This window comes from Lactuca serriola, chromosome 2, assembly GCF_051521515.1.
Source record: "Lactuca serriola cultivar US96UC23 chromosome 2, Lser_US96UC23_V15, whole genome shotgun sequence".
Lineage (NCBI taxonomy): Eukaryota > Viridiplantae > Streptophyta > Magnoliopsida > Asterales > Asteraceae > Lactuca > Lactuca serriola.
The window spans coordinates 30,554,216-30,576,816 of NC_136409.1; the positions used below are offsets into that span (position 1 = coordinate 30,554,216).

Below are 22,601 nucleotides of genomic sequence, written 5' to 3' on the forward strand. Positions count from 1 at the left end.
TAAAGTTGGGTTCAAGAACGAGTCTTCTGCACAAGATGATCAACTTGTTAAACTGAGGACAAAGTATTTATACAAAATCCTCACTCATGAATATAATGTGCAAAAGGATTATGTGCTGCAAAAGGTTGATGAATTCCACAAGATTCCTTCAAAACAACGTTCTCAATTGTTGGCCATTGCAAAGGAAGAAATTCACAGGAGATTGGATGATTTAAGTTAATTATGTTAAAAAAGTTATTTTAGTTATGACTTCAATGGTTTCTTTTGGATAGTTTAAAAACAATGCTTTTGTATGCTAAGGATGTTAACTTGGGTTGTTGAACGTACAATAGTTACTTTTGGTTTGTTAATTTTAGTAATGGACTAGTGATATTTTAGTAGTTATAATTTTACATTAACATTTGAAAAATTAAGTTATGTTAAAAAATGATGATTAACATTGATGGTATAGTTTTAGTGTATATTCAGTAATGATTCTTACTAACAAACATTTGTTAATATGCTATTTTACTATCACCATACAATCAGAATTTTTAATAATTAAAGTGAACATATCTATATTATATAATGATTGTTGGTGGGTTTATATCTTAAAGTATGTTGTTATTTAAATATTGAATAATAGCATAAACACTTACTTGAATTATTCCTAACATATTATACTTTAAATGCAAATTGTTTTATCTTAAATAAAAGAGTATTTAACAATTTTCATATCATCAATATGTTGAAAATAATTAATGTATTTATGATGTTATTCATTATTGACTATACTTAAGGGTTTAAAGTCGACCATGGTTAAACTTATGACTAAAATTTACCCAAACGCAAAGTAAATCAATATATGATGTATAACTGTTTTAAAAGTTAATCGTACAAACATTTGTTATTAAGATATACTACTAACAGCATACAATAAACTATGAATACTACTTGGATTGTATATGACTATAGTATATAATGATTGATGATTTTATAATTTCAAGAAAGGAAAAGTATATCTATTGTAAGTGCGAACTGTTTTAATCTAATAAAAGAGGTTTAAATGCCAGATAATATCATTAATCTATTAACATTACCAAATTTGGCATTGCTATTATTCATCTATGAATAAAACAAAAACGTTAAAAATAATGAAAGTGGTTTAAGATAACATAACCTACTAAATCATAGAAAATATTCTTATTCATAAATGTAATAGAAAAGTAAAATCAATTGGGAAAACGAATGGGCAATTTTAAGCTGCTTTTGACTCTCGTGCAAGTCTTACTTTGTAAGTCCTCCAATTATGGTTAACATATTGATTGCAACCTGTGCACATTCTGGTTTTTTTCTTTGCAGCTGCAACGGCTTTCTCAATAGCACTAACCATTCTTTTCTTAGTTCCACTACCTTTGGTACGTATAGATGCAGGTGGATGGATATTTATTTCATTAGGAATGCTGCGTATTCCAAGCATCCGAATAATTTCTTCTTCATGGTTATCAGATGATGTTTGGTTGGAACTGCCAAACTCCATTGCTTCCTGCTTCAACGTACGTGTTTTTTTCAACAAATTCCAACAATTTCTCTTTGCTTCTTTTGAAATGATCTAAGCAGTATTGAATATTGCTGTATGCCTCTATTAGAAGTTTAAAGGTGTCATCTTCTACTTCCATGGCAACATGTTTCATGGCAAGCAAATGGCTGGAAATTGCATCCCTTCTCCATCTTCTTAGAATATACTGCTCTGGAATCTCTTCAATATGGTTGTTTTTCAATACAACAAAAATATGACGACACAAAATGCCAGTACGTATGAAGTGATTGCATGAACATTTAACTTCTTTTTCAGGCAACTTTAGTTCAACCTACATTGTATAATAAAAATAACGTATGTTAGTAACTGATTGAAGTAACATATTAGTTGGTGGTTATTGCATAATATTGAAAAAAATATATGTAATTTAAAAATAATGATATAATATACTTGTATGATGACTAATGAAAAGCGTTTAAACGATGAATATAACCTTGCATTTTATCTTCAACTGTTTGCTCTTATCCGTTTGTGTAATCATAACAACTTGCCACCCATCAATCTTTTCAACTTTGTCGATAGAACAGTATCAGGCTGCTTTAAATATTTCCTTTTTGACCTCATAGAAATTTTTTTTAGTGTAAACCGTAGCTGCATGTTCTAGTAAGCCACTTGGAAGAGTCATTTCATGCTTTGCATTTTTTGTATCATGTTCTAGTTTCTGTTGAGCATTTCGTTGCTTTCCAATTGCGGTGTCGTAGTTCATCATGAAATAGATAAGCAAATTACCAGAGTTAGAGTATTTATTAAAAAATGAGTTCACGCTTTCAGACCTTAAAGTAGTTTTCATCAGATCGTGTAGTGGTATGTCTTTAAAATAGGCTGGAATCCAAAGTTTTCGATCCCTGTACATGTCTTTGAACCATCTTTTGTCCTGTAGTTTGAATTTTCTCATAAGCAGATTCCACCTTGATTCAAACACTCCAGGCTCGATATAGACATTCCAAACAAGCTTTGTAAAACGCTTACGAAAATTAGTGTTTTTCAAAAAATCGGCTGAAACCTAAAAAAATAGAAATTTATAAGATTAACTATGAATAAACAATATGTATGCTAATCGTTATTAAAATATGTAAAACTGTGTAAATCATTGATGAATAAAACATGTTGCGTGTTAACTTAGACCAAAATATACACACCTTGGCTTGTAGTTTTTTCATAATGTGCCACATACATAAACGATGATTAGAATTAGGAAATATTGCTTCAACGGCCTGTAGAATTGCTGGATCTTGGTCTGTTAACACTAATTGAGGGTGTTTTACATGTGCTTTCAAAAAAGCTTCGAGCAACCAACGATAAGATTCTATTGACTCGTTTCTTAACAAACCTGCCCCAATGTTTATTGAACGTTTGTGGTTATCAACGGCTGTAAACGGCACAAAAATCATTCCATACCTATATCAAAAAGGTAATTAAAAACAAATTCAATATTGATTACAAAGTCAAAAAAACATCAATATTCATATTTAAATAAAAAAAATGTATAATGAGTATAAGAGCATACGTATTTGTTCGGAATGTAGCATCAAATGATATCACATCTCCAAACTCCTTGTAATATAACTTATCGGTTTCATCCGCCCAAAACATTGCGTTTAACACACTATCAACACATTTATACTCAAATGTGTAATTATGTAACTCATCTTTCCTCATGTTCGTTTTGTCAACAACCAGCTGTGCATCCTTGTCACCTATAATGTTTCCCACCTTCCTTCTGAAATTTTTATAATCAATTGCTTCAGGGCCAACGTTTTCATAACCTCCTTGCAAACTAGCTTGTAACTTATGTGCCTTTGTTGCACCAATGTTAGATGTCGAAGAACGCGCTATAAACTCCTTGTCTTTATAACTAAGTCGTCGTGCACGTTTGGAATACCGTCTTTCTTCTTTAGTCTCTAGGGGGTGGTTGTGATTCTCTTCAAACTCATATATTTTACAAGCATTAGTTTGCATATGTAACCTTTCAAACTTTATCAATGCCTTGCAGTCCGTAATTTTGAAGTTTGAGTTTCGTTTATTCCTTCCACTTCCCTCAGGATCCAAAGTGTCAGTTGATCTGTTAGGTATTTTTCCCATTTTGTTGCACACTACATACCTTTTTTTAATGGTTTTGTCACCAAACCTCGTTACTGTATTTAACCTGACACCAAAACCTGCTTTATCTGCATATAATTTATACATTTCAACCGCCTCCTCTAATGATTGATATATAGCATCTACATATGGCATAAAATCTTTAGGAACAATAGGTTTCCACAACTTGGTTTTCCCACTAGGCAAGTCAACAACATTACTACTGAATGATTCCTCTTCAGAATCAGTTCGATTTGTACCTGTTTTTTAAGACAACAAAAAACAATAATGCGACATGCAAGACCTGATATAAATTTCTATGAATTACGTATACATAAACTACAGAACTTTATAATCATAATAAACGTCTGTGAAACAGTAACCAGAGTTGAATTGTTTACTTATTTGAGTCGTATTAACGCATAATCACCAATGATTATCAAACTTAATCAACATTGTATTAAACTTAAGAAAAAATCACCAACGAGGGACTCCTGTACAACGATATGTGATATAAACCAGCATTACGTAATTAATATATGCAACGTATATGACTAATCATATACAAATATGTACTCCGGTCTTATTCAACATATACAAAAATTCAATAACTATTGAAAAACACGATCTGTATTTACAAGATATTGACATTGTTTTCATTATTTACCTTCACTCGCATAATTAGATAATTGATTTCTTCCGTTGTATTGATCATCAGAATTATAGAAATCGTCGTCATCATATTCATTACAGTTGATTTCTTCTTCGCCATATTGATCATCATCTTCAGTATCATCGCTACTGTAATCAAAACAGTCCGACATCGATATTGATTTGAATCACGAATGGTATACTGCGTTGTTATCTTCAAACGTAAATGATTAACAATATACAAAATTCGACTGAAATCCCGATTGCTATACTCGAAATCGTCCCTGGAAAATTTTATCTTCAATTCAATATCTCCTTGAATGAGAACTATGGAATATCCCTTAATTATAGGAAAATATTAATGGATAATATATTGATTTATTATATTAATTAAAAAATAGATTAAATACAAATTTACTTAAATACCCTAATAAAATGATTGGCTGATAAGTGTTCTCGCGTTCTCAACCTTTTAGGCGTTCTCATTTGATCCTATTCCTCTCTCTCTCTCTCTCTCTCTCTCTCTATATATATATATATATATATATATATATATATATATATATATATATATATATATATATATTAAAACTATGCATTATAAACTTGCTATTTTTAACCTTAAAAGTTATGGTCGTTTTAATTTTGCCCAAAAACATTTAGATTAACCGTTGTGATACATTTTTCTATAAAATGATAGTTTTAGTCCTTTTTATGAAAATTGACATTTTTGGTCCTTAAACCATTTTTATTGATATTTTCCACCCAAACATTATTTGAATAGAAATTTTTTGCCCAAAACTATTGCATTTGTCATTTCCAGCCTTTATTTGTAAAAAGTTTACATTTTTGGCCCAAATTCCGTAAGTTTTACAATGTTGACCCCAAAATCAAAAACTTTGCGTTTTTAGTCGAAATTTGTAATAAACTCATTTTTAACCCCTGAAAAAGTTTATTTACATTTTAGACCCATAATTTGTTAAGTTTTCCAATTCAGCCCCTCAAAATCTCATTTTTTTCACAACTTTGGGCCCAAAACCCATTTGGCCCACTTTTAAGCCGATTAAGCTAAAATTTATGTTTTTGACCCTTTGAAAAGTGTTATTTTCATAAAAATCATCTTTTTTACAAATAAACAACTTATAACCCTCATAAAATCGACAATTTACAATTTATACCCAATCTTTGTTATTTTTTGCAAAAATGACACTTGTAAGGTTCTTTTGGTTTTGTTTTTCACTTTTAAAACTTAAGGACCCTTAGATATATGATGTATGTTGTTTATTATGTTTTTATTTATGATTCATTCACCCTTTTTGCTATGGATCTCGAAATATAACAAATATTACATATTATCACAACAAAAAACTAAATAAATCATATATAGCATGCAAACACACATAGATCATCACATAATACTTGTATTCTCCCCCCAAAAACAAGTACAAACCAAAAACAAGGGGGTATGAACTCACCTTTGCTTGTTTTTGTCGATTTTGAAGAAAGAAATGGAAGAGTTTGATCCTAGCAAACCTTCTTGGGTGTATCTTGAACTTAGAGTTTTCTAGGAGTGCGATCATGAGTTTGTGTGAGTTTAGAAGAGATTCTTGATGAAATAAAGAGACTAGATTATGGATCCAAGCATCAACTTACCTAGGATGATGATTCTTGTGGAAGAACCTCCTTGAAATGTTCCAAGATCTCGAAAATTTGAATGGAGAAGAGGATGTGCTTGAGAGTGTTTGGGATAAGAGTTTGAAGATGTGTGCGTGTGTGTGTTTAGTGATCCTCGACCATGAGTAAAAGAAGGATAAGAGAGAGAGAGAGAGAGAGTGAGGTGACCATTATAGATGCATGTTGGTTCATGCATGGAAGTATGAGGTGTAATAAGGAGGTGGCACCTCCCAATGTCAACACTCCCCATTTTTACATCTTTCCACTTTTCTTTCCTACTTGGGGCCGAGAGAGAGAGAGAGAGAGAGAAGGAAGAGAATGGCTTGGGCCTTTTGTGCTTGAGTCCATAATATGAGGCCTAATTTGATGGTTTTTGGCCCATTGGGCTTTTAAAGTAGTTCATGGCCGAAATCTTGCATAAAAGAATGGATTTGAGTCCATTAAGGCTAATTGGATTTGTCATGGCCCAACAAGGCCCATTAAATGTCAACTAGTCCATTTTAGACTTATAAGGCCCAAAAAAGTTAAGTCTCATGAGAGTGGGTCCAATGAGAGCCCATTTAATAGTTCTAAGCCCAAAATAGTCAAATTGGAAGCTTATTGGTCTAATAGGCCCAATAAGGAAATCCTAGTCCATATTGGACTTAAACCGGGATTTCTAGGGTTTCCAACCTTTTGTTCACTATTTGAGTGTTTGTATAGAGTGTTTGATGGAGTTTTGTTGTCATTGAATAAGCATCATACATGCTTTCAAGTTTTAGTTACAATGTTATCCTTGTTTAATGTTTACAAAGCACTAGAATTCCTAGTTGTGACATCATCCCCCCGTTAGAGGGAATTCTGTCCCGAAATTCTTTTTGAAGCTAGATTTGCGAACGTGAGAATAGGTGAGGGTACTTTTGCTTCATCTGGTCTTCACGTTCCCATGTGTATTCCGGTCCACGTTTTGCGTTCCACCAAACTTTCGCAATCAGAATGCGACTTTATTTAGTACGCTTCACTTCCTTGTCCATGATTTCAACTGGTTCCTCGACGAATAGAAAATTCTCGTTGATTTCGATTTCTTCAAAAGGGATGACGAGAGTTTCGTCGGATAAACACTTCTTCAAATTGAAAATACGGAACACGATGTGCACACTGCTGAGGTAAGCAGGTAGTTGCAGTCTATAAGCCACTGGACCGATTCGGGCAAGAATCTCAAATGGTCCAATGTGTCGTGGGTTTAGTTTTCCCCGTTTCCCAAAACAAATCACCCTTTTCCAGGGAGAGACTTTCAATAACACCCAATCCCAGTCTCAAAATTCCAAGGGCTTTCGCCCTTTATCAGCGTAGCTCTTCTGTCGGTCTCGTGATGCTTGAATTCGAGCTCTGATTTGAATTATCTTCTCTGTCGTTTCACGTATGATTTCTGGTCCTGTTAACACATTGTTTGGTGTCTATACTCTTGCTAGCTGAGTGTCACCCACCTCAGCCCAGCACAACGGTGATCTACATTTATGCCCATATAATGCTTCAAAAGGAGCAACTTTGATGCCTGAGTGATAAATGTTGTTGTATGAAAACTCAGTTAAAGGCAAGTGGGTATCCCACGACCTTCCAAAGTCTATCACACATGCGCGAAGCATATCTTCAAGCGTTTGAATGGTTCGCTCACTTTGACCATCAGTTTGTGGGTGGTAGGCAGTACTCATGTCGAGTTGTGTTCCCATGGCTTTCTGAAGCGATTGCCAAAAGCGTGAAGTGAATCTACTATCTCGATCTGATATGATAGATATTGGTACTCCATGGTGTAACATCCCGAAATTCAGGTACAACTATTTAACCCTTCTCTTTTGTCAAGTTTTCAAGATTAGCCCTTGGGCGGAAAATGTTGCAAATGAGTACGGTGGGCGTACTGGAGAGTACGATGCACGTACTTATGCGGTTAAGTTGGATGCGGACTTGCCTAGGTACGCTGGGCGTACCCTGGATTACGCTGGGCGTACCTAGGGGTACGCTGGGCGTAGCGAGCCCAGATGCAAACCTTAATTGTGGCTTGTGCACTATAAAAGGAATGCTAAGGCCTTATCCTTAGCTACCATATCAGAGAGTGAAACCCTAAGAGAGCATTTCCTTCGTCCTAAAGCTTGTGTGTGAGTGTTATGAGCTAAAGGTGCGTTTATGTGTTAGTGAAGAAGAAGAAGAGGAGGAGCTTGTGGAAGCTAGGGCTTGAAGTTCAAGCTTTGATCTGAGTTCTTTAGAGGAAGGAGCTTCACTTTGAGGTAAAAAGCTTATAACTTTCCTCTTTATTTTGGTTTGGTGTTTTATGGTCCATTTCTAGGGTTTAAGTCCCAAAGGTGGAGACTTTATGAGCAAGAGGGGCTCCATGGACCTAGATCTGTCCCGTTTCAGTGTTAGGTGTGATGTTGATCCGTAAAAATCCCAACTTGGTCGTTGTTACGAAGTCATGCTTGAGTTATGAGCTTTTAAGTGTTGGAAATGGAGTGTTATTGGTGTTGGTGACTTTTACAGCCATGCAAAGGCTTAAAGTCACCAACTTAATGGATTAAGAGGCTTAGGTGTGGTCAGATCTGAAAGTTGGATGTGTGTCTTAACCGTTTAAGACCCTAAAAGGTAAGGAGTCTAAAACTGGGAGTTACGCGGGGCGTAATCCCAGTACGCGCAGCGTAGGGGGTCTCATTCCCTGTTTCTGTGAGGTTGCCAGGTACGCCCAGCGTATAGCTTTGGTACGCGCAACGTAACCCGGAGAGTTGATTTTTGTTGACTTTTAGGGTTTGGTCAATTTTAAGGTCTTTCAGCCATGAGAGGGGTAAAATGGTCTTTTACCCTTCTGAGAGGGCTAAGAGAGGGATTATTCTAGCCTTGAGGGTTGTATTGATTAGTATGCTTGTTCCATGTGATTAGGCGGAGGCTAGACCAGATTTTACCGAGTTCGAGATTACCGAGTTACCCATGGTGAGTCTTCTTAGTATACTTTACCTAGAGTGGTAATTAGAGTTATATGACAGAGAATCTTTCATGTTATTTATGTGTTTGTGAACTGCATTATTTCTATGTGATTCATGTCGTGTATGTTCTAGAGTTTACAGAGTTAGAACTGCAAGGTTCACAGAGTTAGAACCGGATGGTTCACCGAGTTAGGACCAGAGGGTCCACAGAGTTAGGACCGGAGTGTCCACCGATTTATAGCCTCGAGTGGCTATTATGTGTTATATGTGGCATTTTGGGGACTCACTAAGCATTTATGCTTACAGTGTGGTGTTATGTGTTTCAGGTACTAGTGAGGATCACATGATCAGTACACACACGAGGAGTTTTTATACATTATGATCTTGGGTTGTGTTTCTATGGATTGATATGTGATGCAATGACATTTTTATAATATTTATGAATGAAACTATGTTTTTAAAACGTGAAAATTTGTTTTGAAAATTTCGGTGTTACAAGTTGGTATCAAAGCCTTGGTTTGAGGGATTCGGGTGCACCTTCGGGCGTATCCGAACTCAAACTGAGGATTTGAGAGATTTTGAAAATAAAATCACAAAATTTTTTCTCAAGGAGTGAACAGTTTTTGAAAAGAGCAGAGCGGAGCAGTGTGTACGATCAGTCAGTGCCCGGACGGTGATTTCACAAAATACCCTTATATTATATGTTATGAGATATGAGATAATATGTTATGTATGCTAGAGTAGGCTAGGTATTCTTATTAGGACTAGAGTGGCCTGATTTGTGATGCCTTAGCCTAGGGGTTTTGCTGCTAGGAGATGCTTGAGAGTGAATAGATAGTAGCGAGGAGCTTATGAGAGATTTGCTAGAGAGTAGACTATGCATAGTGAGAGTAGAGTACTTGGGATTTGGGATCCTAAGAGGAGGACTTGGGGTGAATATTGATGCGTTGTGGACGGTAGTATTGGGCCCGTACTACTGAAGACACCGGTGCAGTACGCAACTCAAGTTAGAATCCTTGTGGTACTAGGGAACGAGTAGGGTTGAGTTAGTGCGAGTATGCTCAAGCGAGTCTCTGATATTTTATGTTGTATTTGAGAGACATCATGGTTGGGACACGCCACACACCTGAGAGCTGTGGTGTTAGTGATGAGGAGATCCGCAGGTTGATTCACGAGGAGGTGGCCGCTACCATCCGAGCCGAGATACCAGAGATGTTTGGGTTTATAAAGACCACTCTGATCGAGACTTTTGACAAGCGTTATGCTGCTCTTTCTGATGCTGCTGTTGCTGCGGCCACTGTAGCCGTCGTTGCTGCGAGGCCACATGGGGGTGACTCGTTGCTGTACCGAGAGTTCAACAACACGAAGCCACCAGAGTTTGACGGGACGCAGGATCCGATCGCTATGATGAGATGGATTTCTGATATTGAGGGATGCTTTTATACGTGTTCTTGTCCGGAGCATCTGAGAGTTCGGTTCACGCTGAACCAGCTTCGCTTGGGATCGAAGGACTGGTGGAAGTTTTTGACAGCGCACTATTCTCCTACAAAGCTTGTCGCGGTGACCTGGGAGAGGTTCACCGCTATGTTTCATGATGAGTATGTGCCCCCAGTGGAAAAGGAGCGTTTGGCCTAGGAGTTCTTGACCCTCAAGTAGGGTACCGAGTCTGTTACGGTGATAACCAGGATGTTCCATGAGAGGGCGATGTTCTGCCCTGAGCACGTGTCTTCCGAGCAGGCACGCATGAGTCGGTATTTGAGCATTCTGAGGAGACACATCCGTAAGTTCTTGGCAAACTTGTCGTACCGGACATTTGTCGAGCTTCAGGAAAATGCCCAGAAGAGGGAGATTGAGCTCGAGACTCAGGCCAGGGAGGAGGCGGAGTCTCAGGGGAGGGATCGGTGATTGGCACAGTCCCAGCCGGCAGCCAAGCGGGCCAAGCCTGCCGATTCGAGATCAGGGAACCAGAAGGGCCGCAGTTGTGGCAAGTGCGGCAAGAGTCATGAGGGGGTTTGTAGAGCAGGGTCTTGCTACAAGTGTGGCAAGGAGGGGCACATGGTCAAGGATTTCCCCAAGGGGTTTGCAGTCTGTTTTCACTGCAACGAGACCGGACACCGGAAGGCCGAGTGTCTGCAGTTGCGGGGGTCAGCATAGGGAGCATCGCAGGGATCTGCCCCTGCTGCCGTTCGAGCTACAAAGAGTCGGCCAGTGAAGGCTGTGGCGCCAAAGGCTCGCGAGAGAGCCTTCCAGTTGACAGCGAAAGAGGTCTCTGCAGCACCCGATGTTGTGGCTGGTACATTTCTTGTGAATTCTATACCTGCTTTGGTGTTATTTGACTCGGGTGCGAGTCGGTCTTTTGTGTCGTTAGCCTTTAGTCAACACATCAGTATCTGTCGGGAGGCATTGAGTTGACCTTTACGAGTTTCCATAGCTGAAGAGAGAGTAGTGTATGCCACTGATATGATTCGAGGATGTGTACTCGAGATCTTTGCCGTTGAGTTTCCGATTGATTTGGTCCCGATTGCGATGGGAGATGTCTGTGTCATCATGGGCATGGACTGGTTGAGCAGGTTTGGAGTGGTTATCGACTGCGAGCGATAGCTGGTGACCATATGAGACCCTAGTAGGGGAGTTCTTACGGTTTATGGTGAGGGTACCTATTCTGGGTCAACATTTTATTCGGCCGCTAGAGCGAGGCAATGCCTACAGTAGGGATGTAGCAGGTTTGTGGCTTATGTGGTGGATACAAGAGTAGATGTAGAGAGACTGAGGTTGGTCGATGAGGTCCCGATAGTGCGTGAGTTCCTGGACGTTTTTCCCGAGGAGTTGCCGGGAGTGCCTCCCGAGAGGCAGATAGAGTTCCATATCGATTTGGTCCCGAGGACAGCGCCTATCGCCAAGGCTCCCTATCGCCTTGCGCCACCAGAGATGCAGGAGTTATCCTCACAGTTGCAGGAGCTTCTGGGCAAGGGGTTTATTTGGCCGAGTAGCTCGCCGTGGGGAGCGCCGATCCTTTTTGTCAAGAAAAAGGATGGTTCACACTGGATACGCATGGATTACCGGGAGTTAAACATGCTGACGGTCAAGAACCGTTACCCCTTACCGAGGATCGACGATTTGTTCAATCAGTTGCAGGGAGCGTCTTGGTTCTCCAAGATTGATCTGAGGTCTGGATATCATCAGATGAGAGTGCGTGATGAGGATATCCAGAAGACAACATTCCGGACTCATTATGGGCATTACGAGTTCGTGGTGATGCCTTTCGGGCTCACCAATGCACCGACGACGTTCATGGATCTCATGAACATGGTGTGCAAGCCGGTGTTAGATCGTTCGGTGATCGTGTTCATTGATGATATATTGATGCATTCGAGATCCAGAGAGCAACATGATGAGCATTTGAGGGAGATCCTCAGAGTTCTAAGATCGGAGAGGCTTTACACCAAATTCCCCAAGTGCAATTTCTGGTTACGAGAGGTCCAGTTCCAAGGACCCCTCATCAACCAGAATGGGATATTGTTCGATCCGACCAAGATTGAGGCGGTGATGCGTTAGGAGGTGCCGAGATCCTCTTCAGAGATCAGGAGTTTTTTGGGGTTGGCCGGTTATTATCGGAGATTTATCAAGGATTTCTCTAGGATTGCTGTTCCTCTCACCAGGTTAACCCGGAAGGGCGTGGCTTTCAGTTGGGGCCCAGAGCAGCAGGCCTCATTCGAGACACTTTGCCAGAGATTATGCAAAGCCCCAGTGTTAGCCCTTCCAGACGGGATGGAGGATTTTGTGATATATTGTGACGCGTCGATATCGGGATTGGGTGCGGTGCTGATGTAGAGAGTGCATGTGATAGCATACGCATCGAGGCAACTGAAGCCTCGTGAGACGAGCTATCCTACTCACGATCTGGAGTTGGGGGCTATGGTGTTCGGCCTCAAGATCTGGCGTCACTATTTGTATGGGGTTCGGTGTACCATATACACGGACCACAAGAGCTTGAAGTATTTGATGGATCTACCCAACTTGAACATGCGCCAGGGGAGATGGTTGGATGTGGTAAAGGATTATGAGTGCGAGATCCTGCAACACCCGGGCAAGGCTAACGTTGTAGCCGATGTTTTGAGTCGTAGGGCAGAGAGTTCCCCGATACGGGATGTTTGTATGAGGTTGTCAGTGATGAATCTGGTGTTGGACACCATTCGGGAGGCCCAGGTAGAGGCCATGAGACCGGAGAACCGCAAGAGAGAACGGGTGATCAGGCAGGTATCTGAGTTCATTGCCGATATCCAAGGGCTTATGACCTTTCATGGCCGGATTTGGGTACCATTTGAGGGCGGGGCACGTACCATTTTGATGGAGGAGGTGCATAGGTCAAGGTTTTTGATTCATCCCGGGGCCACTAAGATGTATTTGGACTTGAAGAGAGACTATTGGTGGCCCTGTATGGAGAGGGATGTGGAGTGGTTTGTAGAGAGGTGCTTGAACTGTCGCAGGGTCAAAGCCGAGCACCAGTTTCCACATGGCAAGTTGCAGCCACTTGAGGTTCCCTAACGGAAGTGGGAACATATTTCTATGGATTTCATCACCAAATTGCCGAGGACCGCGAGGGGTGTTGATGCAATTTGGGTGATCGTCGACCGGCCGACAAAGAGCATTCATTTCCTTGCTATCAGTGAGAGCCCTTCCGCAGAGAGGCTGGCGGAGGTGTATGTGAGGGAGGTGGTATCGCGGTATGGTGTACCGATCTCGATTGTGTCTGATCGAGATGTGCGTTTCACTTCCAGGTTCTGGAAGAAGTTCCATGAGGAGTTGGGTACGAGGCCGCATTTCAGTACCGCTCCACCCACAGACAAATGGACATAGTGAATGGACGATTCAGATGCTCGAGGACATGCTTCAGGCATGTGTGTTGGACTTCGGAGGGAGTTGGGACACGTATTTGCCATTGGCTGAGTTTTTCTATAACAATAGTCACCATTCGAGCATTGGTATTCCACCCTTCGAGTTGTTGTATGGGAGGAGGTGTCAGACTCCCATTTGTTAGGGAGAGGTAGGGCAACGAGTGATGGGCAGCACTGAGATAGTGCTTCGGATGACAGAGCAGATACAGCAGGTTAGACAGAGGTTGTTGATGACTCAGAGTCGCCAGAAGAGTTATGCGGATAGGCGACGATCCGAGCTTAAGTTCCAGGTGGGAGACCTGGTGCTCCTGAAAGTGTCTCCTTCGAAAGGAGTGATTCGATTCAAGAAGAGGGGCAAGCTGGGGCCCCGGTATATTGAACCGTTCAGGGTGACCGCGAGGGTCGGCAGGGTAGCATACCGTTTGGAGCTACTTGCGGAGTTGAGCCAGATTCATGATACCTTCCACGTGTCTCAACTGAGGAAGTGTATAGCCGACGAGTCTGAATTATGTTGAGAGACCGATCGCGATCTTGGACCGGAAGATCAAGGTTCTGAGGAACAAGGAAGTGCCTCTGGTTCAGGTCCAGTGGCAACATTGGAGGGGGTCCGAGTTGACTTGGGAGCCGGAGTCAGAGATGCGGGAGCAGCATCCGGAGTTGTTTTCAGCATGAGACTTTGAGGGTGAAGTCTGGTTCTAGTGGGGGAGAATTGTAACATCCCAAAATTCAGGTACAACTATTTAACCCTTCTCTTTTGTTAAGTTTTCAAGATTAGCCCTTGGGTGGGAAATGTTGCAAATGAGTACGATGGGCGTACTGGAGAGTACGATGCGCGTACTCATGCGGTTAAGTTGGACGCGGACTTGCCTAGGTACACTGGACGTACCCAGGGTTACGCTGGGCGTAGCGGGCCCAAATGCAAACCCTAATTGTGGCTTGTGCACTAAAAAAGGAATGCTAAGGCCTTATCCTCAGCCACCATATCAGAGAGTGAAACCCTAAGAGAGCATTTCCTTCGTCCTAAAGCTTGTGCGTGAGTGTTTTGAGGTAAAGGTGCCTTTGTGTGTTAGTGAAGAAGAAGAAGACGAGCTTGTGGAAGCTAGGGTTTGAAGTTCAAGCTTGGATCTGAGTTCTTCAGAAGAAGGAGCTTCACTTTGAGGTAAAAAGCTCAGAACTTTCCTCTTTATTTTGGTTTAGTGTTTTATGGACCATTTCTAGGGTTTAAATCCCAAAGGTGGAGACTTTATGAGCAAGAGGGGCTCCATGGACCTAGATCTGTCCCATTTCAGTGTTAGGTGTGATGTTGATCCATAAAAATCCCAACTTGGTCGTTCTTATGGAGTCATGCTTGAGTTATGAGCTTTTAAGTGTTGGAAATAGAATGTTATGGGTGTTGGTGACTTTTACAGCCATGCAAAGGATTAAAGTCACCAACTTTATGGATTAAGAGGCTTAAGGGTGGTCAGATCTGAAAGTTAGACGTGTGTCTTAACCGTTTACATGACAACCCGAAAGTTTCACTTGTACAAACCCTATAGTCAAGCGCTTCAAATAAAAGTCAAGTACATTTCTGTTAATTGTTAGCCGGTTTAAAGTCCATTTGAGAGTTTTTAGTATTTATTCTTCAAACAAACGAATGAAAAGAAGTATTTTCTAGAGTCTTGGAGTAGCAAACCCACACTTAGCACCCTAATAAGGAGTTCACAGCCAAACTTTTGGAGTTTGGGCCGTAAACTCCCTTGTGGCTGTAAACTCATGCTTAAGGCATGAGTTTACTCTTCATTCTCCCATTCTCCAACTTCCTAACTCAAGAACTCCTAGCTTCTCTCTTAAGTATCATCACACTCTTCTTCCAATCTTCCAAAATGTAAGTATTTTCTTGGTTTGATTTGTTGTTATAACCTTTCTCCTAGTTGTTATACTCCATTTCATCCACAAATTCCTCATTTTTACATAGATCTTCAAGTATTCTTAAAAACACCAAGAACACACACTAGTGTTCTTGGACCTTAAACACCCAATCAAGCTTCTAGATTGTAAGTACACTTATCCTAGCTTGTTATACACTTGAAATGAACTTGTTTACACCTAGAAAACATAATGAATCACAAGATCAAAGGTGTTTATGGCCAAGGAATGTTGTTGGGCCGTAAACCCTAATAGTTGGGGCAAAGTAAGCCCTAGTCCCTTCCTTAGACTTGGATACTAGTCTAGATCACTTCCTTGAACTGTTTAGGACCTCAAACATCAAAAAGACCATGAACCCATAGAGTTTACGACCGTAAACCCATGAGGAATGGTCCATGGGCCGTAAACTCTATAAAGAGGTGGTATTATGCCACCATGACTTCCTAAGGCTTAGACTTAAAGTAAGGATGCTTCTTTATGACTTAGAGGGCCTCAAAACACAAAATGGTATCAATTACCATGATTTAACGGTTGTAAACTCATGGGGGAAATGACCATAGGCCGTAAACTCCTTAAGGAGTGATCCTTGGGCCATAAACTCAATTGCAATGCCATACAACCTTTAAATGCAACCCTAATGTACTCCTAGCACTTGAATCAACGTGTTATCCATATTTTGGGGTGTCTTTATTTGATTAATTAGTTTTTAGTTGACTAATTGGATACATATATGTGTTAATATATGTTAAATAGGATCCGTGTGTGTGCTCAAGTCTTCACTTGGCACTTAGCTACCTATACCATCCGTTCATCCAAACCACTCACTACAGGTGAGTTCATACCCCTTAAATAACCTTTATTATGTTTTTAAATGCTTTTATGGGGGGAATACAAGTTGAGTTATACTAGTTATTACATCAATCACATGTGATTAATAAGTAGCATACAAATGGATTTACTATGCTTTAAACTATCTTGTTAACAAAACTATTTCAAAATGATTTCCAAACACTTTTACATGTTAAACTCGTTATAAAACTTAGTTTTAATTTCCACATCTTTACTTTCAAAACTCTTTAAACTTATATACTGTCAAATCATGTCCAATACATATATGGTTATATAAGTAAGGTTTGAAGGACTTAAGACTGATAATACGCTCTATTTCCTGTTCCTTGTTTGGTTGTGGACTTAGAGTCCCCTATTGTTTGTCCGAGTTTCGTTTGACCCATAGTTATATATCATGTGTATATGTATTGATATAAAAGCTTTGTCTTATTTCAATACACTCAGCTATACAAACGATCTTACTAGTAAACTATAATAGGTATAGTTTGGTGATATACTACTTACTACTTCTAGTACAATGTAACATACAATGAGTCCATTCATACATGAGTCAATACATACCATAAACAATACACTACACTATACAACTGAACATACTATAATGAGAGTCAGAGAAAACATACACTAATACATACTATTCATACACACTACATACTATACTAGAGAACTCACTATGATGAGGATCAGGAAAGGCATACAGTACACTATTACATACACTATATACACACTACGCAATAAATGTGAGGCACTACTTTGGGGTACGACATTTCTGTCATGGCTTGTCTTGTATCCAGAGTCTCCTGAAGGGAGAGCGTGAATTCGTGTATAGATCTATACTGGACTGACTGTCCTACACCTTGCTGCTAGCTATAGTAGGACCTGCAGGTCTTCGGGTGATGAATGTCATAAAATCTCGACGTCTTCGAGCATTGTGTTTCACTAGGTCGATCAAGTATGGTTACATTTACATCATATTATACCTTAATTAACAATTGATTTAAGGTAGTTAGTATAATAGTAGTGATAATATTGTTATACTACAATACTTCATCATTTTCCCTTTACATCTACTTTGTGATATCCTCACATAAAGAGTAATACAAAAACTATATTTTCTAATAATAGTCACATTTGGGAAAGATACGCACTTTTACAATGAACAAACATACATTACACTTGATGCCTTGGTAGAAGGCTGATTTTAACGGAAAACATAGGGTTTTCTAGGAAATACAAACAAACAATTAAAAACATTTTACGTACTCTTACATTCGAACATTTCCAAACATTTTCATACAAAACATGAGACTACATACTTATGGACTCGCCAGTTTTAATGCTGACAAACTTTTTCAAAATAACTTGTATTCTTAGGTCATCAGTAGACAGGTACCGATGCCAGCGTTTGAGAAGATGGAGCATTTACAAGACTCATCTTTTATTTTGATTCATATTTTTGGTGTCTATGACTGTACAGAACACACTTGTATTAAAATACATTATTAATGCAACGGATGATGTTGTTTTCTTTTTTACTATATTTATGTGTTGTGACACTACACATGACGTCCTCCGCCCCAGAACGTTTCCGCCGTTATTGGTTTTGGGGTGTGACAGTTTAAGACCCCAAAAGCTAAGGAGTCTGAAACTGGGAGTTACGCGGGGCATAATCCCAGTACGCACAGCGTAGGGGGTTGCGTTCTCCATTTCTGTGAGGTTGCCGGGTACGCCCAGCGTATAGGTTTGGTATGCGCTACGTAACCCGGAGAGTTGGCTTTTGTTGACTTTTAGGGTTTGGTTAATGTTAGCGTCATTGAGTCATGAGAGGGGTAAAATGGTCTTTTACCCTTCTGAGAGTGCTAAGAGAGGGATTAGTCTAGCCTTGAGACTTATATTGATTAGAGTGCTTATTCCATGTGATTAGGCGGAGGCTATACTAGATTTTACCGAGTTCGAGATTACCGAGTTACCCGAGGTTAGTCTTCTCACTATACTTTACCTAGAGTGGTAATTAGAGTTACACGACAGAGAATCTTGCATGTTTATTTATGTGATTGTGATACATTGGATTATTTCAATGTGATTCATGTCGTGTATGTTCCAGAGTTTACAGAGTTAGAACCGGAAGGTTCACAAAGTTAGAACCGGATGGTTCACAGAGTTAGGACCAGAGGGTCCACAGAGTTAGGACCGGAGGATCCACAGAGTTATAGCCTCGAGTGGCTATTATGTGTTATATGTGGTATTTTGGGGAACTCAATAAGCATTTATGCTTACAGTGTGGTGTTATGTGTTTCAAGTACTACTGAGGATCGCAGGAAGGCGCCGGCATAATCAGTGCACAGATGAGGAGTTTTTACACATTATGATCTTGGGTTGTGTTTCTATGGACTGATATGTGATGCAATGACATTTTTATAATATTTATGAATGAAAGTATGTTTTTAAAATGTGAAAAATTGTTTTGAAAATTTTGGTGTTACACATGGAGTCTCACGATTTCCTTGATGTAGATTCTCGTCAATTATTCCATCTTGTATGACTCCTTTATTGGCAGTAAATGAGCGGATTTTGTCAACCTGTCGACTATTACCCATATGGTATCCAATCCATCTGTTGTCTTGGGTAATTTGGTCACAAAGTCCATAGTAATCTTTTCCCATTTCCACTCGGGTATTACCGGTTGTTGTAATAGTCCCGAGGGCTTCTGATATTCTACCTTCACTTTAGCACAAGTGAGGCAGTTGCTAACGTAAGTGGCAATTTTTTCCTTCATGTTAGGTCAACAATATTGTTGCTTGATATCCAAGTACATTTTATCTAAACCCGGATGGATGGAGTATCGTGTCTTATGGTCTTCATTCATGACTACCTCTCTGAATCCCCCAAGTTTAGGGATCCAAATTCGGTTCATGAAATAATATGCTCCGTCCTCTTTGACTTCAAAGTTCTTTTCCATTCCATATAACGCTTCACTTGTTTTGTTTTCTATCTTCATGGCATCGAACTGGGCTGCTTTGATTTGCGAGGATAGATGGGATTGAATAGTTATTGAAAGAGTATTCACATGACGATTTGAGTATTCTTTCCGACTCAAGGCATCAGCTACCACATTAGCCTTGCCTGGGTGGTACTTGATTTCGCACTCATAATCGTTTAGCAGCTCAACCCATCTTTGATGTCTCATGTTTAACTCCTTTTGATTTAAAATGTGTTGGAGACTCTTGTGGTCGGTGAAAATGGGGCACTTTGTACCATAAAGTTAGTGCCTCCAAATCTTCAAGGCGAAGACCACAACTCCCAATTCGATATCATGAGTGATATAATTCACCTCATGTGTCTTTAGTTGTCGGGATGCATAAGCTATCACCTTTCCACGTTGCATGAGTACACAACCTAAATTCGAAGCATTGCAGTAAACTACGAAGTCCTTTGTTCCCTCCGATAAGGATAGTACTGGTGCACTACAGAGAGCTCGCTTCAGAGTTCGGAAGGCAACCTCCTGCTTTTCTGTCTATTCAAATGGCATGCCTTTTTGTGTAAGCGTGGTAAGTGGTTTGGCTGTTTTGGAGAAGTTCTGAATGAATCTCCTGTAATAGCCTGTGAGACCTAAAAATTGATGAATTTCAGTGGGTGTTGTTTTGGACAGCCCATCCTTCAATGGCTTTGATCTTAGAAGGGTCCACATGTATCCCTTCTTGACTGACAACATGACCTAAAAAGTTTACGCTACGGAGCCAGAACTCACACTTAGAGAGTTTTGTGTATAACTTTTCGGTTCATAGGGTTTCCAAGATTTGTCGGCAATGTCGGCTATGCTCCTCTTCGCTTCGAGAATAGACTAGGATATCGTCGATGAAAACAATGACAAAATTGTCGAGGAATGGTCGGCAGACTCGATTCACTAGGTCCATGAATTCGGCGGGGGCATTCGTTAGACCGAAGGGCATTTCATCAAATTCATAATGTCCATAGCGAGTTCGGGAAGCGGTTTTGGGGATATCCTTTTCCCAAACCTTGAGTTGGTGGTATTCAGATCATATATCTACCTTAGAGAAGTAACTTGCTCCTTGAAGCTGGTCGAATAGATCGTCGATTCACGGAAGTGGGTAGCGATTTGTGATAGTGAGCTTATTCAGTTCCCCATAATTGATACACATCCTAAAGGATCCATCCTTTTTCTTAACAAAGAGGACCGGAGCTCCCCAGGGTGAGAAGCTAGGTCGGATGAATCCTTTGCTCAAGAGTTCGCTAACTTGGCTTGACAATTCTTGCATCTCCGCAGGAGCCAACCTATAGGGTGATTTGGCAATAGGCATAGCTCCCGGCACAAGGTCAATTCAGAACTCGACTTGTCTTTCTGGGGGTATCCCCGGAAGATCTTCAGGAAAGACATCGGGGAAATCGCAAGCCACTGGGATGTCTCAAATATTGACCTCTTCCTTGGACTTATCCACTACGTGAGCCAGAAACGCCAAGTCCTTTTTTTGTAGATACTTCTGTGCCTTAATGCATGGGATAAGACGAAGGTTCGTACTGGGTTAGGCCCCGTATATAATTTGGGTTTCGTGGTTAGGGAGATGGAGGTGAACAACCTTCTCGCAACACATAATTTCGGTATGATAGGGGCTCAACCAGTCCATGGCGATAATGACATCAAAACTCCTAATAGTTACAGGCATCAAGTATATTTGAAAGGCATGGTGATTAAGGTTAGGGTACATCCTACGTAGATTTCCCCAGTTGATTCTGTTTTCCCATTAGCTATTTCCACCGTAAAGGTTTCATTAAGCTTTTGGGGTTGTTGTTTTAGCAAATGTTTGAACTTATTACTCACAAAGCTTCGCTCTGCCCCAGTATCAAACAGGATGCATGCATATGAGTGGTTAAGGAGAAATGTACCAGTAACAATAGAGGGATCCTGAACCGCTTTTCCTTGACCCATGGTCAGCACTCTCCCTGCTCCTCCATTCCCTTGGTTGTTGACATTAGGGCAGTTTCGACGAAAATGCCTAGTCTTTCCACATCCATAACAGGTATGGCTTGCCCCAGTGTTGTTTTCGTTGTTGTTGTTGTTGTTGTTGTAATTGTGGTTGTGGTTGTGGTTGTTGTTGTTGTTGTTGTTGTTGTTGTTGTTTCCCTGCTGCTGGTTCTGGGGAGGATAGGTCTTGCAGTATTTTGCAGTGTGACCCTTTCGGTTGCAACTGGTACAATGCATCTCCCTGCATTCGCCATTGTGATGGTGATTGCACTTGTTTCACTTTAGGAGATTCCCAGAATACTGCTTAGGGCACTTGGAGTGGATGAGGCTAGAGCATGTGGTGTGGAGGGAACTTGGGTGGTTACAGCATTAACTGTCATTGTTTGTTGTTTCTTTGATGACTCTGAGCCTTGTCGTCCCTTCCTCATTTATTCTTTCATTTCTTGTTGTCACTCTCCTTCTTGTTTTCAGTTTCCCCTGACTTCTCGCCCTTCTTGGTGTTGTAGTCGTATAACTTCTTGGCCAACCTCTTGGCACTGTCAAAAGTTTTGGGATTCGCAGCAATCATGTTTCCTTGAATTGGGGAGGTTAATCCCTAGATGAATCTGTCGATTTTCTTCCCTTCAGAAGTAATCATGCCAGGGCACAACAGAGACAGTTCACTAAACCTTGTTATGTAGGCATCGATGTCGGAGTTTCGGACAGTGAGATTCCATAACTCTTGCTCCATTTTCTGAACTTCGCCACGCGGGCAATATTCAGCCATTAGCATTTCCTTTAGTTCCGTCCATGGCATGGAATTAGCCACTGGAAGAGTCATACCCTCCACATGTCCATTCCACCAGGTGAGAGCTTCATCAACAAATGTACATGCTGCAAACTTCACCTTGACGTCATCCGGGCATCCGCATATCTCGAACACTGATTCCACCTTTTCAATCCATCTTTTCAGGGTTATCACTCCCCTATGCCATTAAAGGTTCGTGGCTTAGCGTTGGTGATGTCTTTGTATGAGCAAGTCTTGGTAGGTCCTTGAT

At 40.4% G+C, this 22,601-nt stretch overlaps 1 protein-coding gene across 1 annotated transcript; it reads right to left on the reverse strand.

The window, feature by feature from the left end:
• Window positions 1-1,237: 1,237 nt before the first annotated feature.
• On the reverse strand, window positions 1,238-4,482 carry LOC145089130 (protein FAR1-RELATED SEQUENCE 5-like). Its single transcript, XM_079027614.1, has 6 exons — window positions 4,326-4,482; window positions 3,087-3,918; window positions 2,719-2,977; window positions 2,139-2,582; window positions 1,620-1,850; window positions 1,238-1,525 (listed from the first exon to the last, which is right to left on the reverse strand). Exons 1-6 carry the CDS (start codon window positions 4,480-4,482, stop codon window positions 1,238-1,240), a joined length of 2,211 nt encoding a protein of 736 aa, XP_078883740.1.
• Between the last annotated feature and the right edge of the window lie 18,119 nt (window positions 4,483-22,601).